Here is a 16,268-nt window from a genome sequence, read left to right on the forward strand (position 1 = left end):
GTAAAAACCTCAAACCCACTTTTATAGACTTTTGCTTTTTTGTGAAGATTTTTCATCTTTCTAACTTTTTAATCCTTTCACTGCTCTTAATCTTTATAATTCCTCTTACGTGACGTCTTTCTTACTGTCCCTTACTGCTTTAATTTGTTTACTTTTAATCTATTTATTATCCTTTATTCGTTTTACTGCTCTTAATCTCTTTATCCGTCCTTGATTCCTCTGATGTGATGTCGTCTTATCTATTTCTCTCTCTTTCTTTCCTTTTACTTGTAATTTCTCATGTTGACCTTCGTGTTTTAACTCTAGACTCGGCTTCCTTGTGTTTGGCTCAACCGTTGAGTCTTTAGTTCCTGCTTTTGCTTGTTTTTAAAGCACTTTGTAAACTCTGTTTCTAAATAAAGTTTATCATATTATTATCATTATTATAACCTCCAGGTTGGCCAACAACAATACGTCATCCCTGCGGCACTCTCTGGGCATCGAGGCGATGACGTCATCTTTTCCTTAACCCACACACAACTTGTTGAGTTTGGAAGAATCTGCACGAACGAGGCGCGATGAGAAATCTGTGTTTTAGTGACGAGAAGTCAAAACACAAAAGGAAAATGTTTCGTTTTGAACGCGTCCTCGGCGTGTGTGTGGTCATTCTTCCTCTGATGAAAGCTCCCGTGCTCCTGGGAATTCAATGGGATTAACATAATTGAAGTTAATTGCAGAGGAAATGGCCTGTGAGGCTCATCTGCAGCGCTCGCCGAGGGGAAAACAGATCGTCCCCTCTGTGGACGCTGGAGTCAGGGGGTCCTTCCCTCTCTGAAGACAGTTAAACACAATACACACACTCACTCTGCACAGCTCCGAGTGATATAACACAATTTTCAACATTTTAATGGACTTTAATGCACACACACACACATACACACACACTAAACAGGGGGAATTAACAGGATCGCACACTGTGTCTGCGATAGATTAGCAAATCATTAGCTAAATACTGAAACTGTCATATTTAATTATTTCCTAGAGGGTTGAAATTCATCGGAGCAGAGGTCTAACCGCTGCCCCCGACATCTTTAATTGTGTTAACGAAGCAGAATAATTTCTCCGTCCTCCAGTGATGATTGATTCAACCACAGGCAGAGTTTACAGCGAGGCAGGACAACAGTTGAGTCTGAAATATATGTATACAAATATTTACGTGATCCAATGAAATGATTGTCAGAAATAAATCTGAATTCTAATGTTTTTTGTTTTTCACTTTTAACAAACTTAATAATACAATCTCAGAAATATTTATTTGTTCCGTGAGTGAATAAACAAGCTGTTCTCAGAGGAAAATAAGGTCCCAGAACACTGTTTGAAGCTAGAGAGGTGGCAGGGTCCGCCACATATAAACAAAGTAAAACAGTATAAATTGTGTTGTCCTTTAAGGTCAGTCTGTTTATTCAGTTTATTAAGTCATGAAGACAAAGAGAGGTTGGTTATTTAGTTTGTTGAGGCAGAAACAGGAAAAGATCTTTCTCCTCTGATTTAAAATGTCCGGACTTTTTTCACTGTCTGGTTACGAGTGTGCTTTAACTGCGAGCCTTTTATAGTGCGAAGCTTCAGGTGGTGGTGACTGATCTTTACGAGCCAGACTCAATATGGCTTATCTGTGATATGGATTGCATGTCTTGCAGGTACTATGTGTGTGTGGCCATCCTGCTCTACTTCCTTCCTCTGCTGGTGATGGGTTGTGCTTATCTGGTGGTGGGACTGACGCTCTGGGCCAGTGAGATCCCAGGAGACTCTTCTGACCGCTACAAGGAGCAGCTGACCGCCAAACGCAAGGTAACCTGCGTTTTGAGATAGCTACAGTTGTAATCAGATTACTCCACTTGTGCTTTGTGTATGCTTCAGCCCTGAACAGGATGCGTCTGCCTGTATTGTTCCTCCAGTGATGAAATCATCATCACAGCACCATGAACCTGAATCTGAAATCTCTGCTCTTCTTCGGTGGTTTTTCCAGTCTACCTGTTGTCTTTTCACCGTCTGGTTCCCCCACCGGCTCTCCTCCTCCTCCACCACCTCCCCTACCTGTTTGTTTGTCATCTTGTCATCTTTCATGGCCCGTGCTTGTCAGGTGTGTTCACAGCTCCGGTGTTGCATTTCTTTAGAGGATACTCTCCTGATGAAGACGATTGCAGCGACTTGCCTTTTCTGAATCTAGAGCAGGAGATGGGAATCCCGTGAGACTTTGCTCATACATATTTACTGAGGAGCTCCTGCACTGTTCAGAGCCGTCATGTCACACTGAACATTTAGTTTTGCTGTGTTTCAGCAGCAGGAACTTTCTCCAGGGACGAGGAACCTTTGGAGGGACTCGGTGTGTTTCCACCGCAGGGACCAGCGTCTAAATTAAGTTCTGGGCAAATTATTTTACCCCACATAAAAGCTCCTGCTCGGGGTTTGCAGCACTGAACATATTGATAGTTTGAGTGTTATCAGCAGTTTCAGGGTCTTTTCCTTTAATCGATTTACTTGGCTCGAGGAAAGTTTTACAAATATAAAACCCCTGATTGATCAAAAAAAATCATATTACATTGCTTTTGCTACATGGCTCAGTTAATAAGAGTTAAAAAGAAAAACACTTGCTCTTGGCATTACATGCTGCTCCAGATTGCCCAGAATGCACTCTGCTTCTCCAAGACTGTTGTGCTCTGAAGACCACACCATATATTCCAGCTGTGGCCCAAAAAATGTACGGTATGGTCATGTTTGTTTCTTCTCTTCTCTTGGCCATCAACAACTATAATGGAGACTTGTACACGGTAGAAGGGGTCATTTATGACATTTCTTGGACGCTGTGGCGGACAGAAATTGTAGAAACAAATTTCAAGACAACTGCAAAACACCAAGAAGAAGAAGACGACGAAGGAGAAGAAATGAAGAAGAAGAAGATGAAGAAGACACAAAGAAGAAGAAGAAACGAAGAAGAACAAGAGGAAGAAGAAGAAGAAACAAAGAAGAAGAAGAAGAAATGAAGAAGAAGAAACAAAGAAGAAGAAGAAACGAAGAAGAACAAGAGGAAGAAGAAGAAGAAACGAAGAAGAAGGAGAAACGAAGAAGAAGAAGAAGAAATGAAGAAGAAGAAACAAAGAAGAAGAAGAAGAAGAAATGAAGAAGAAGAAACACAGAAGAAGAAGAAGAAGAAACGAAGAAGAAGAAATGAAGAAGAAGAAACAAAGAAGAAGAAACGAAGAAGAAGAAACAAAGAAGAAGAAAGGAAGAAGAAGAAATGAAGAAGAAGAAACAAAGAAGAAGAAACGAAGAAGAAAAAACAAAGAAGAAAAAGAAGAAGAAGAAGACGAAGAAGGAGAAGAAACAAAGAAGAAAAAGAAGAAGAAGAAGAAGTAGGAGAGGCAAAATTGTCTTTTTCGTGTCTTTTCAGTTGTTCTCCTTGATCATGTCCCTCTGCAGGACACCAGTCCACCTCCTACGCTAACGATGCAGCCTGGTGGATCTGTTACGCCTGTCCTTGCACATTATTTCCAGTTCATTGTCTGTTGACAGCAGCTAATGATGTGCCATACATGCGTTTGATTTACATTTTGGCAGACAGTGAGCAGCTGAGCTTTTCCTGGCCTGACAGATTTGTCGCCACTTGTTCATCTCAGAGAGAAGCTTGTTAAGGAAAGAGGATGATGAGAGAAGACGATCAATGCGGCGCCGCGTGTCTCATCATCAAAAGATTACGAAAGCAAGCGCCAAACTGACTTCTGCAGGATCATGGTTGGGATTGATAGGATTGATGTAACCGGGCGGGTTTTACATGTTCCCCTGTTGTCTTTATTTAACTGTCACGTGTCCCACAGGTGGTGAAGATGATGATCGTGGTGGTGTGCACGTTCGCCATCTGCTGGCTGCCGTTCCACGTCTACTTCCTGCTGCACCAGTTCTTTCCCGAGATGTTTGAGGAGAGGTTCATCCAGCAGGTGTACCTGGCCATCATGTGGCTCGCCATGAGCTCCACCATGTACAACCCCATCATCTACTGCTGCCTCAACGACAGGTTAGTCGCTTTACACTCACCTTAACGATAACTACTACTTGGCTAACCCTATAACTTAGTCTAGGACTTAGTCATAAACTGTAAACTGTGTGTGTTGCCTCTGTCCCGACTAGTTAGAAATCTGCTGCTGGCATCAAATTCAGAACAAGCATATATTTACAAAAAAACATTAAATATATCGTCGTCTTCTTCAAATCTTTCAATCGAGTAAATGTCAACAAGGATTAACAAATCATCGCAGTCTGTTTCACACCATGTCCCAACTTTTGCACAACTTAAGATGGACAGGTGCGTAGGAGAAGACCGAAGGCTGACAACATCAGGGAAAAAAGACTCCTGCACGCTGTCTACTTCACTTGCAATTAAAGTTTAATCCTTAAAACCTTTAAAACTTAATTGCAAGTGAAGTGGACAGTGTGTGGGAGTCTTTTTCCTGGAATAGAAGTCGTACCATGAATAAAAAACATCACACAAATACAATTTCCCCATTTGCAAGTAATCACCCTGACAAAAAAAAGAGGCAGAAGTCCAATCTGTTTATTTGTTCTGTGACAAAATAACTTTCTTTGTGAGGAAAAATGACATCTCTTCAGGGAGGAAAAAGGTTATTTTCTTGTTTACCAGCAATCTTTCTGTCCTGTAGGACTGCACACACACACACACACACACACACACACACACACACACACACACACACACACAGCTGCAGGTACACTCGCCGAATAACAACATCCCATCCTCAGCTGCTGCCTGAGTGACAAGCAGTTAAAAAAACTCTGCCGTCGCTGTGGAGAGGCTGCTTATGCTCACTCTGAGATCAAGAAGCTTTATGATTTCACACACGGACTGAAGTTTAGAAGAAACTCCAGACTTTTAATGGGCTGAATCCCACTGTGAACATCGACCGCTCGCTCTCCCAAACTCTCGGCATTATTAGAAGTCTGCCTGTCAAGAAAAATGTCAGTGAATCCAAAAGATTCTGCCGTCTGGTCAAAATGAAGACAGATGGTCAGGTCTGCTCGCTGTCTTTCATCGATCATCCTCTCCATTGTCTTCAGAGCCACCTGTTAATTGTCTCCATGCTGGCGGAGAAATGAGATTTCACACTTGGCTGTTTTCGCCCTCTGTTCATAAGATCATTAAGTCCTAAAAATGAAAATATGTGGGTTGGACTGCATTCAGTAGTTTAGTCATTATTATGTACAGGATATCAAGCCGCTTTTGTCTCCATCATCTCTCAGCCCAATTTAAATTCAAATGTGTCCTCTTGTTTCCCATCAGTCTCTGCTCACCGGCTCTCAGTGATTGACATTTTCCTGCCTTCATTTCTCTCTCTGCCTCTTTGTATGCGTTACGTATGTGTGTGTGTGCCTATTGTGATACCATTCTTTTTCCTTGTTCTTATTTCTGTCACCTCTTCGTGTGACTTTTGGCATTTCTATAAAACATTTAAAACTATTTGTAGCATCTAAAATGAGAGCCACCGAGCGCCGGTAAAATTAGTCTGTCAATAAAAGGCCAGTCGTAAATGTCACATGCAACATTTAGTGATGCTGAACATTACAGTGCTTCACTTACACACAAAGCTTTTTTTTTTTTTTACTTTACATCTTTATTAGCCAATGCACATTCTAGGAGTGCAGAGAGGTTTCAAGGTGTCATTTTCCAATTATCTGCATCTGTGATTTTTCTGTCAGTTGCTGATAAAACATTTAAAAATGTGCTACTTTCACACAATGTCCCGCCCACAATACTATCTGATTGGTAACAGTTAATAGTTCTAAATGTGCATAAACCAAGACTAATCAATCGATCAATAAGACCGATCTTTGCTTCTCTCACACAGGTTTCGTGCTGGTTTCAAACAAGCCTTCCGCTGCTGCCCCTGCGTCCCTCGAGGCTCCTACGAAGGCCTCGAACTCAAGTCCACTCGCTACCTTCAGACCCAGACGAGCGTTTACAAGGCCAGCCGCATGGAGACCACCGTGTCCACTGTTCTCCAGAGTGGGGACGACATGGAGCAACACAAGGTCAAGGCGGCGGCATGTCCGGGCCCCGGCGGGGCAGCGGTCGGAGCCTGCTCCTCCCTGGACCTCACCTCCAACGGGTCGTCGTCACGAAGCGTCTCCAAGACGGTATCAGAGACATCCAGCTTCTACTCCAGTAACAACCTGCAGGAATAGGACCTCAAACGCAGGAGGCATTGCGCTGGACAGCAGGGAGAGCGTGAGTTGACTGTTCACATTGCTGCTTTTGCCGCCGTGTATTCCTGCAAAAGAACAGCGTGAATGTGTGAGTTTGTCTGCCAGTGACTGTGGCTTTGGTGAATACATTTCCAGCGTGCCTACTGGAGCATCATGTGAGGTAATTTGCAAGTGAGACGAAGCCCCTGGTCACTGAGCGCTGTCTTCACCCACAACGCCCTTGTATAAAGTACTCATGCTGCTCACAGTTAATGATCAACTGCCATTAGAGAGGCTTGCTCGGTGCCAAAAAGTGTTGATGAGCACTTCAACGATACGAGCACATTCCAGTTCAAAAGCCAAACCGAAGCAGACGCTAACGCCTCCGATCTTCACAGCCTCTGCTCGTCACACCAACATGCTCTCATTGCAGAATGAAGGTTCACACATCCGCAAATCACACAAGCTGTGTGACTTCACACAGTCTATTTTGGAGCGGGGCTTTAACACGAGACCGGCATGCTGGTGCATGCAGCGGCTCCTCGTTTTGACAGGGAAAGACTTGAGTGCTTGGAGACCTTGGGTTTTGCAAGAAAGTTCTCCACCTGGTTTTCACAGGAACTCTCTCTCCCCAGAAGATACATGTTGAAAACACAGGCAGATGTGTGGTTTCAGTTGAAAGGCTCTCCCTGAAGAGGTGATGGAGAGAAGGAAAACAACAAAGCATAAACTCTGAACTTGTGTGAGTGTGTGAGTGTATGTGTGTGTGTGTGTGTGGCGAGCTGATCATAATGCCAACTGTCTCCCTGAGCAGGACTTGAGTGCCTGTCTGGCTGAAGGATCGCTCTAAAGGATCCCCTGCAGGTGTTGCTGAAAGTGTCTGGCAATCACCTGAAACGCTGGCAGCATGTAGTTCAGCTTTCATCTTCAGCAGCTGGGAGCATCATCTTGAAACAGAGAGGTGCTTCAAATGCTGAAGAGGCGAGAGCCAAACCTCGAGTGAAAAGTAAAACCTAAACTGCCCAATTATGAGACCTCCATCCCGGATGTAGTCGTCCGTGACACCACTAAACCCCCGAACAACGCTGGCGTGTAGCGTAGAGATCAATCTGCAGTGGAAATCAGATGAAACGTTCAAATTTTCTACTAAATTTCTCCGTAATAATCATAATAACCGTCCCCTCAGCTGCCTGTCTGTAACCCGCTCCACCTTCACCAGGCTCATGACACTGGCTCATGATCTGAATGCAAGGCGCCACTTTCAAACTGTGAAATATTTATGTAACTCTTCATTAGCTGCTCTACCCTTCCGCCTGGCACTAACATGCACTCTGTGTCTTAATGCGATTTGGCTGGATTACATTTATACCTCGCTTTAAATCTCTCGTTGCCCATTTTCTGAAACCATCCATGTTTTATATGTGCCGCTGCGCCGTCCAAATGTCAATCCAGTCATACAAGATGCATGTTATTATCAAGGTTTTAAAAAAAGGGCTCTGTAGACACTGAAGCCTCGAATGTACACAGGCAGCCTCGTTAGCTGCAGCTCCTCTAACGTGCAGTGATGTGCCTTGCTGCGTAGCATAATGTCTGTACCGGGGCGAGGGGAGCAGAGACACTGCTCACTCTGCTGGGGTCCGGGAAAAAGGAAGGTCAGGCAACAGGGGCTATGGAAGCCCGCTGGGACAAACTGTCTTAACCTCTCACAGTGTCAAACACACACACACACAGAAACACTTAACCACTATAAAAAATTGAGGAGCAACATTTTAAGCTCGTCTCCCAACAGGAGGCAAATTCACTTTATATCATGATAATCCGACTTCTTTAAAGATCTTCACTTACCAAGTTCCAGCTGGACGACTTCACGCACAGTTTTTTTCTTTGGTTTTTCGATGATGAAAGTGGAGTCGATTAATGGGAGCCAGAATGTTTTTTAATACAAATATCCTGCGGTGAGCTTAATAACTAAATCCTGAAGATTTACATATTTGCTGGGCGCACAAAAAAAACACAGGCTTTAACGACACACATCCACCGAACAGTTTAATGTATCACACACACACACAAAGGAACAAAGAAGACAAAATCCATTTTTAATCGGTCTTTTTGAAGTACGTCAGTATAAAGAAAACAGATGCTACGCGTTGGAAATCAACACAATAGTCTCACAATTATCACGTTATCACATTTGTAAAGAATATGACTCAGTCCTCTGTGAAATCATGTCACCAGATACATATTCTTTGCAGTGTGCAAACACAACACAACACAACACACACACACATGGAGAGTGATCACCTGTTGACAGCCGTCATTCTGCGTTCACACCCCTCGGTTCCCCCTCCTGACTCCTGGTTTATTCTCAGCGCACAAAAGCTGTTGTTTTAAATTCCAGAGTCAGCTGACGTGAAACTGAGAAGGAGATGTGAAGCAACACAACCACCGCAATCATAATCTGTATTATATCACCGTATCCCCCCCCACCCCGAGACGAGACAAGGCGTATATGAGACAAAGTATGGACACGGTGCAGGGACGACGGGAGGTTGGAGGACATAGAACAGATGTTTTCACAGAGGCTGGAACAGAAATGTAAATACTCCTTCAGAGCGTTTGAGAGATTAATGTCTCGGTCAGGTCGTCAGTTCAATGATGAGAACATCATCATCAGCGCGTTAACGTACACAATGCTGAGTGATCGTCTGGGACTTTGAGGAACCTCGACTACAATTAAGATACACACTCGGTGGATGTGCCCCGATGATTCATGAATATAAAAACTACAATATCATCTCGTTAAATCGTGACATATCTCATTAAGCAGATTTATTACTGGATGTGATGTAGCTTTTGAATGTCATCCAATCGTTTATGGTGCAGTGATCAACACCTCCACCTTCAGTGAGTACGGGAACACAGTGATCTCTACATGTATGTATGTATGTATGAAGGGGAAGCAGCTCCTATAAAAACAAGATGAAGTGCTCGTTTGTGTGCACAGACACTCTGAACGATGTCCTGTTCCTTCTGCTGTCCGTGCATTTATAAAGAAAATTACAATAGACGCACAATAAAAAGGCACAATTTTCACTCAAGTGGTAATTTCTTGCCGGCCGCCCTTCGCAAATTTACATCTGCTCTATATTCTGTGTCGATACGCAAAAGAAACCTGGAGGAACGACCAGCTCCTGTCTGCTCTGGTGGTCGTTTAAAGGGTAGCTCCACCAGTTTTACATATTAAAAGCTGTTTATAGGTGAGTTGGATTGTGGGTAATGTAGGCAGCAGGTTTTTTATAACAATGTTAGACTTATTATGGACAGTTTAAAAACAAAAAGGAGATATCCTCTTTGTTATTCCATGCATTCTTCTTCCTTTTTCAAAACCTGCAGCCTACATTACCCACAATGCAACTTAGCCACTGAGTGACATCACTGGAGACATTTTATCAGACCTCCATGCGGCTTCTTCTGGAGGCTTTATACTACTTTTAGTTGCCCTTTAAAAAAATTGTATAAAGTTACACATTTAACATTTTTCAGGACGTTCAGTTCAGTCGAACACAGTGACACATGATGGCAATTATTTATTTATTTATTTATTTTTATTCATTAGTAACCCTCGGCTCAGTAAGAACAAACTGCAGAGTTTATACCTGCTTTCCATCTTTTTCAGCGTAGTGTGGCCATTTCCCAACGTGACTCCATGAAAGCAGGTCTGAGCTCCAAATATGGGCAACGAGATGCTTCATTTGTCATCTGTATGTTAAGAAACAGGACCGGCCTCGGTGAACCTGTTATGATGTCTGGAAAAATGCACGGACACAACACTTGTATAAGCTGAAGTGTTGGCAGTAAGCCCACTAATGTCCAACACCAGACCTATTTCCATACAGCAGCATATGGTACGTGTCAAAGTGTCGACTATAACTCAACAGGATTTGTGTGCCGTGCTCGAGTTTTTTTTTGTGAAACAGCCACAATTATTCTCACTTTTGCAGAAAATGTCCTGGCAGCAGCCGTGACACACAATCACTCAGCTTTCTAGCGCTGCATTCCTTTATTTTTTTAAACATTCAGAGATGCATATCAGCCTAAAATTAGTAACGCAACGCTGGGTTGAGAAGGGGAGTTTAACAAAGGCAGCCGACCTTCTCGGGATCATCGCAGTTCAACCTAAGAGAGCGAGCCGGGAGAGAGCGAGAACATTACGGTTGATGACATTAGAAACGTAGTTATCTGATTACAGTATGAACGAGACCTGCGCCCTTGATGCCTCCTGCCCTGATGTGATGATTTGGAGTCAGTGAGCTGGATAAAGGGAAATGCTCCTTGTCTGCGTGGACTCCTGCAAGTAAATTAGCTCAAACAGTGAATGTACAGGAGGGTAAACGAGGTTGTGCTTCCTCCTGACGAACCGACAGAAGCAAACACTGCACCAGCATTAAAAACTGATGTGTCACAGCCAATCACAACAGCAACAGCCGTAGCTGCTGCTGTTGACATAACCCCAGCGATGCCCACACAGCGGTGTGTAGTCTGATCACAGCGACAGCCACAGCAGCAGCCGTCAGCCATGAACCGAATGCAGCCACACTCCTGTGTAGTTAACACGAACCCTCGGCTTCTCATGACGGCTCTGAATCCAGATTAGTATCGTTTCAGTGCACAACCTGCACCGATCCCCACAGCCAGCTTGGCATCTTTATCACAGTCGGTGGAAATGGCTGCAGCTGGAGCTTTATCCTGCTGCGGTCGAGTCATTGATTGGTCGATTGATTGATTTCTTTTATTGTCATGTCAGGCGCACAAAGTGCCCGACCCTCGTGGGTTTACAGGGTCAAAAATATCGTTACATATTTACAGGTTATTTTGTAGCTCGGTCTTAAAGGGGCACTGTAAACCCTCTTCAACCGAGGCAGTTCAGGTGCTGGTTCTGAGCCAGTGCCTTCCCTCTGCTACAGAAATCTCAAAATCATTCTTTACATACGTCCTCTGACGTCCTCGTAAACAGGTAACTGATACTGATAAACTGATAATAATAATTACTATCTTAAACAAAGTGTCGAGTGTGGTGAAGTGTGTTATTTTAACGTTAGTTTTATGTTAAACTAGTGTTTGAAGAAAGATTAAAAGATCCTATAAAATGATTCTCAACCAGCTCATCATATTTAATTACAGGGGGAGAAATGACAGGCCTGTTATATAACATATCCAGACTCCTACTTCAATCTTCATCATCATCCTTGAACCTTTTTTTTTATGATTAATTTTTAATTTGAACACGGTGCCCTAATCCAAAACCCCGCGGTCTAAATACAGAGTATGTTCGTGCTCATCCGCCCCGTCACTTGGTCGGGTCAAGTGGAGCTGGTGAACGAGAGGCTGGGGCTTTAATGAATGTGTAATCAACTTTGTCGAGCGAGAGCTCCTTAAATGAGCGTTCGGCAGACGCGCACACACACACACACACACTTACGCTTACACACTCGATGATGAGAGCTGTAGCGTTGGAGACAAAAGATGCCAGCTTGTTGCTGAGGAGAGGCGCCAGGCAGGCTACACAGCAGGGTGAATAGCCTCATCAGCACCATCTCTTCCTGTGTTTCTATCCATCCCCTCGCTCTCCAATCATGTTAATTACAGCCGAGAAGTGAAGAGGACAACCAGCCGAACATACGCTGAAGCATGCAGGCGCACACACACACACACACACACGTATGTTTGCGTGCATTCGTGTGTGTGTGTGTGATTAATCACCAGATCGGTGCTGCAGTGACCCGAGTAGTTTGTGCCACCCGTGGCTGCATCAGTGTCATTTATACAGTACGAATGTGCACACGGATGACGCTTCATCAACGTGCGCCCGTATACACACACACACACACACAGATGCATTGTCTCAGCTGCAGGGTCGAACCCACAGCACCCTGCAAAAAAAACAGCAGCAAACAACAGCCTCTGCCATGTGAACAGTAATCGATGTAGAGATGTGCGTTGCTGCAGTCGGGCTTTGGTATCGTTGCTTGTGAAAATACTCTTCTGGTTTTCTTATCTTGCTCAGTGAATCTATTTGTGAATCTGCTGTACCTTTTCTGAATGTGACATTTTGATTATGAGCTGAACAGAGGACTCACTATGAACCATGATATAGAAAAATGTCTGTATCTGTGTTGTGTTGTGAAATGTAATGAATCCATGGAAAGAGATGTTACTGTGCAGTATCGCAGCAGACGGGAGTGAACTCATGGGGGAACAAAGATGCTGACTCTGTGCCACGAAGAGACATCTTCTTACAGTTAGTGCCTGTTCTAGTACAAAATGATCATATATACCTCTGCTTCATCTTGATAATGGCTGTGTCTGAAAACTGACGCTGCCACACGCAGGATGATCCCTTTGCTTTCTTTGCGTCGACATACGTCAGCCTGACTTTCACCTCGCTGCAGCGGCATTTAGCAGCCAGACTGGGTTTGTCATAGTCCAACCCCTTTATTGGCATTTATGTTCCTAAATTTAATCAGGAGGCTGCGAGTCAGACGGGTTTTGTTTTTTGCTCTGAACTCTTGTTAATTTAATTTGGCATGAAACTTTGAGTTTTCATTTCATTCAGCCTGGGGTCATGTTTTTGTTGATTTCACTTTGTGTTGCACTCAAAATCAGTAGTGAGCAACATATAAATGGTTATTTTCTACATTTCTGTAGCACTTTTTCAGTCTTCTGACAGCTGAAGGAGTCGAAGTCATTGTCCGGCTGTTAAGAGCTTTGCAAGAAGGATTAATGCATTGCAGATTTTTCTTGTCTTTTTTTTTTTTGACAATAAAGAAACTTTTTATTTCTTTTCTGAGCCGTATCCTTTAAAATGCTGACCAGCACCGATGGTGATTACATTCACACCCGATCGACCATGTAGAACTTACAGTCCTCTGAATGCAAAAATCTCCTGCGGGTGTAGGAATAAAATTCATCCAGTTCCTCTGAGAGTTTTTTTTAATCCCCCTAAAAACCATAAAGCTGAAAGTCCACACTTCGACCTCAGTGTGTCATTTAAAGTCCAATGAACACTGAACACGGATACGATATAAATCTGAATCATACACCGAGTGGTTATCAGGCACTTTTCAGACACAGCCATGTTTGTCCGACTTCTTTACTGTATCGATGTTTTACTTGTTTCTAATCACGCTGACGTATTCCTGAAGAAGATCTAAGTTGAGACAGTATTTTAAAATGTTCGTTTCTGCAGTTCAGTCATGCTTTTTGCCATTTGAAGTGAAAAAAAAAAGTGCTGCTCTACAGGTGACTGTGTATCTGTTACTGCCTCCGTCGTTAAACTGCCATTCGTGGAGTCACATTAACTGTACAGTGGGTGTTTTTATCTGTGCTCTTTGCTATAAAATATCAATTTTAATGTACTCTGTTGCAGAAAAAGGAGTAATTACAGTATTGATATACGATTCAACACATTGGCTTTGTGATCATTTCAAGCAACAACAGGTGTTCAGGTGTGTGTGAGCGTGTGGATTCTCTGTTTCTTTCTTTGTCCAGATCAAAGAACGGCTGTGAGTGGTACAGAGTGTCTTCAGTAACGTTCAGAGAGAGAACAGGTCAAAAAACTATTTATTCTGTGGATGTGCTGTGGCTCTCTGTCTCTGTCTGTCTTTGTGAATCCTGACCTGCGACTGAGGGTGAACAGAGATGAAACAGACGAGGATGAAGGAGAAGGAGCCAGGACAAGAGGCTGAGTGAGATAAAAAACGTGTCCTGTGCCACCATGACGTCAGCCATTGTTTTGTGGACTACCATTTTGAAGTTTGGCATTATGGCCGTCTCCATCTTTGTTTTTTTGGAGCCAGAAGTTGCCATATTTGGACGAGAACATCCTGGTTGGATCGGACTGAGAGCCGAGGTTGAGTGGTCGTCAATCCACGTCCGACAACAACACCCCGCTTTATCGTCTCTTTTACTCCAAACTGGACAATATTTACAAAAACAATAGCGTGCCGTGTTGAAGACGACTTGACACTAGCCGATGAGACCAAAAACTTGTTTTGGTGGGTTAATAATTCATTACTTACCAAAACATTTAGGAATTGTTCCAGCTGAGACACAACTGCAACGACTGCAACGTAACCCTTTGAAACACCTTTTTTGTTAAACACAAGTCTCGTTCGAGGTGAAGTCTCCCTCTGAGATCTCGAGAGGTGAGTTGTTGCAGGGCGATGATGGTGGAGAGAGGAGTCTGGAGGTCACCTACAGTAGTGGGACCACCAGCGTGACTTTATCTCCAAAGTCACGGCTGAATATTTAACTGATTTTGATTTTGTCTCATCAGTATTTTGCACCAGTGGATTTACACAAATCCGAGTTTTTAAAAGTCTGAGATTAAATGAATAGTTCTCCTCAATATGAAACTGGAGCCAGTAGATGATTAGCTTAGCTTAGCATAAAGACAAGAAGAAAAAGCTATCCAGACTCTGTCCGAAGATAACAAAGTCCTCCTTCCAACTCATCTGCATCTCACCAGTCAACTATTCGTCACCTCAGTGAACATCACTGTGCTTTCCTGCCAAAAGTGGCGACTGTAATTAATGAGATTTAGAGGTGCTGGTCGGGGGACAGGCCAGCTGTTTCTCCCTCTCTTTTTGGTCTTTTGGCTAAAAGTCAAGCTAACAGGCTGCCGGCTCAAGCACATACTCAGCATGCAGACGTGACGGTGATGTCAATCTTCTGGTTTAACTGAAAAAAGCAAATAAGTGCATTTTCTAAAATCTCTCCATTAAAGACCAGATTGATCTAAAAGTCTTTGCTGCATTACAACGTCAATTGATAAAACATCTCAAGCGTAACACTTGATTTTGCCTCAGAGAGCAGAAAAACACACACTGAAATATCTAAAACTCTGCAGCACGGTTTAAAGAAGTGCGGTAAATGATCATGACAGCTCAGTAACGCAGTTAGTTAAGCTGCTGATTCATTTTGTGTTCGTCTGATATGATTACATTTAGTCGTTTTAGCTGCCATATGCTCATTTCCACAAAACATTCAGGGTTTCTCCTATCGTGTTGTTATTTTCAGGATAGAAACCGAGTTGAGACCTCCTCAGGACTGCAGATGTCCCCACTGAAAGCCACAGCAGCTCATTAGGACACAGCGAGGAGACATTTTACTGCAGGTTTTATGGACTGGAGTGATGGGCATACAGAAATAACCTCTCCTGACCGGTAGATCAGGGAGTACCTTCAATATGAGAAATAAACCACAGCCAGCGTGTGATTTTTTTTTAATAAAAGGTCATAATGATCAGGTCTGCTGTCGGCCTCTGGGAAGCTCGGCCCTGCTCTGCATCTGCTTCCTGTCATTTTCCAAACCAGTGGAGAGAGATTCAGCGAGCCAGCGCCTGTCAGAGGAGCCAGAACCGCTGGGTAGCACCATCTGTGCTCCTCTTCAAGTCTTCTTACCGCTTCATCCTTATTCCACATTTAACACTTTATTTAGAAGGTGGGGATAATCGGGACAAACACCAGTGTGTGGTGATCAACGTTATCACTCCTCACAAGGAAACTCAGGACAGCAGGAAGAGGGGAAGGACAAAAAACTTGAGTCAGAATTACTGTGGCACGTGACGGCAGTGTTGCATGTTTGATGGGATGTTTTACCAACAATTGTCACGAATATTAGTTAATTTTTTACGTGGATTACACTCGCTCAAATCCTGCACACCTCTTCAGTAGTGTCTCTCGGTTCTCGAAACCCAAAGTGCAGCCAGAGTAGAGCAAAGTGGTACCAGATTGAGACTTTATTTGCCGCTGCCATCGTGCAAGGTGATTTGCATCCGGGTCATTGTCACTTTTTTTATTACTGTTATTAAAAAGGTATATTCTTCTGTGGTTACCTTGTGAAAAAATAGAAAAATCGTCTTTTCACCAGTCCTGGTTCATTCATTAACACTGAACAGCCTTTAGACAGTAATTCGATGTCTGTCTCTGGCTCTGGGCCACGGCTGCATAGCAAAATGCACTTGACTCAGACAGAAA

General features: G+C 43.4%; 1 protein-coding gene across 1 annotated transcript in view; it reads left to right on the top strand.

Moving 5' to 3' along the window:
• Positions 1 to 13,100, top strand: part of tacr1a (tachykinin receptor 1a) — a 36,571-nt gene extending 23,471 nt beyond the window's left edge. Inside the window, exons 3-5 of the mRNA XM_073466902.1 lie at positions 1,677 to 1,827; positions 3,852 to 4,048; positions 5,895 to 13,100. Coding sequence (XP_073323003.1) covers positions 1,677 to 1,827; positions 3,852 to 4,048; positions 5,895 to 6,231 — 685 coding nt within the window. The 3' untranslated portion in view covers positions 6,232 to 13,100. The remainder of the gene's footprint in view (positions 1 to 1,676; positions 1,828 to 3,851; positions 4,049 to 5,894) is intronic.
• The last annotated feature ends 3,168 nt before the right edge of the window (positions 13,101 to 16,268 follow it).

Source organism: Pagrus major, chromosome 5 (assembly GCF_040436345.1).
Source record: "Pagrus major chromosome 5, Pma_NU_1.0".
NCBI classification, from domain to species: Eukaryota; Metazoa; Chordata; class Actinopteri; order Spariformes; family Sparidae; genus Pagrus; species Pagrus major.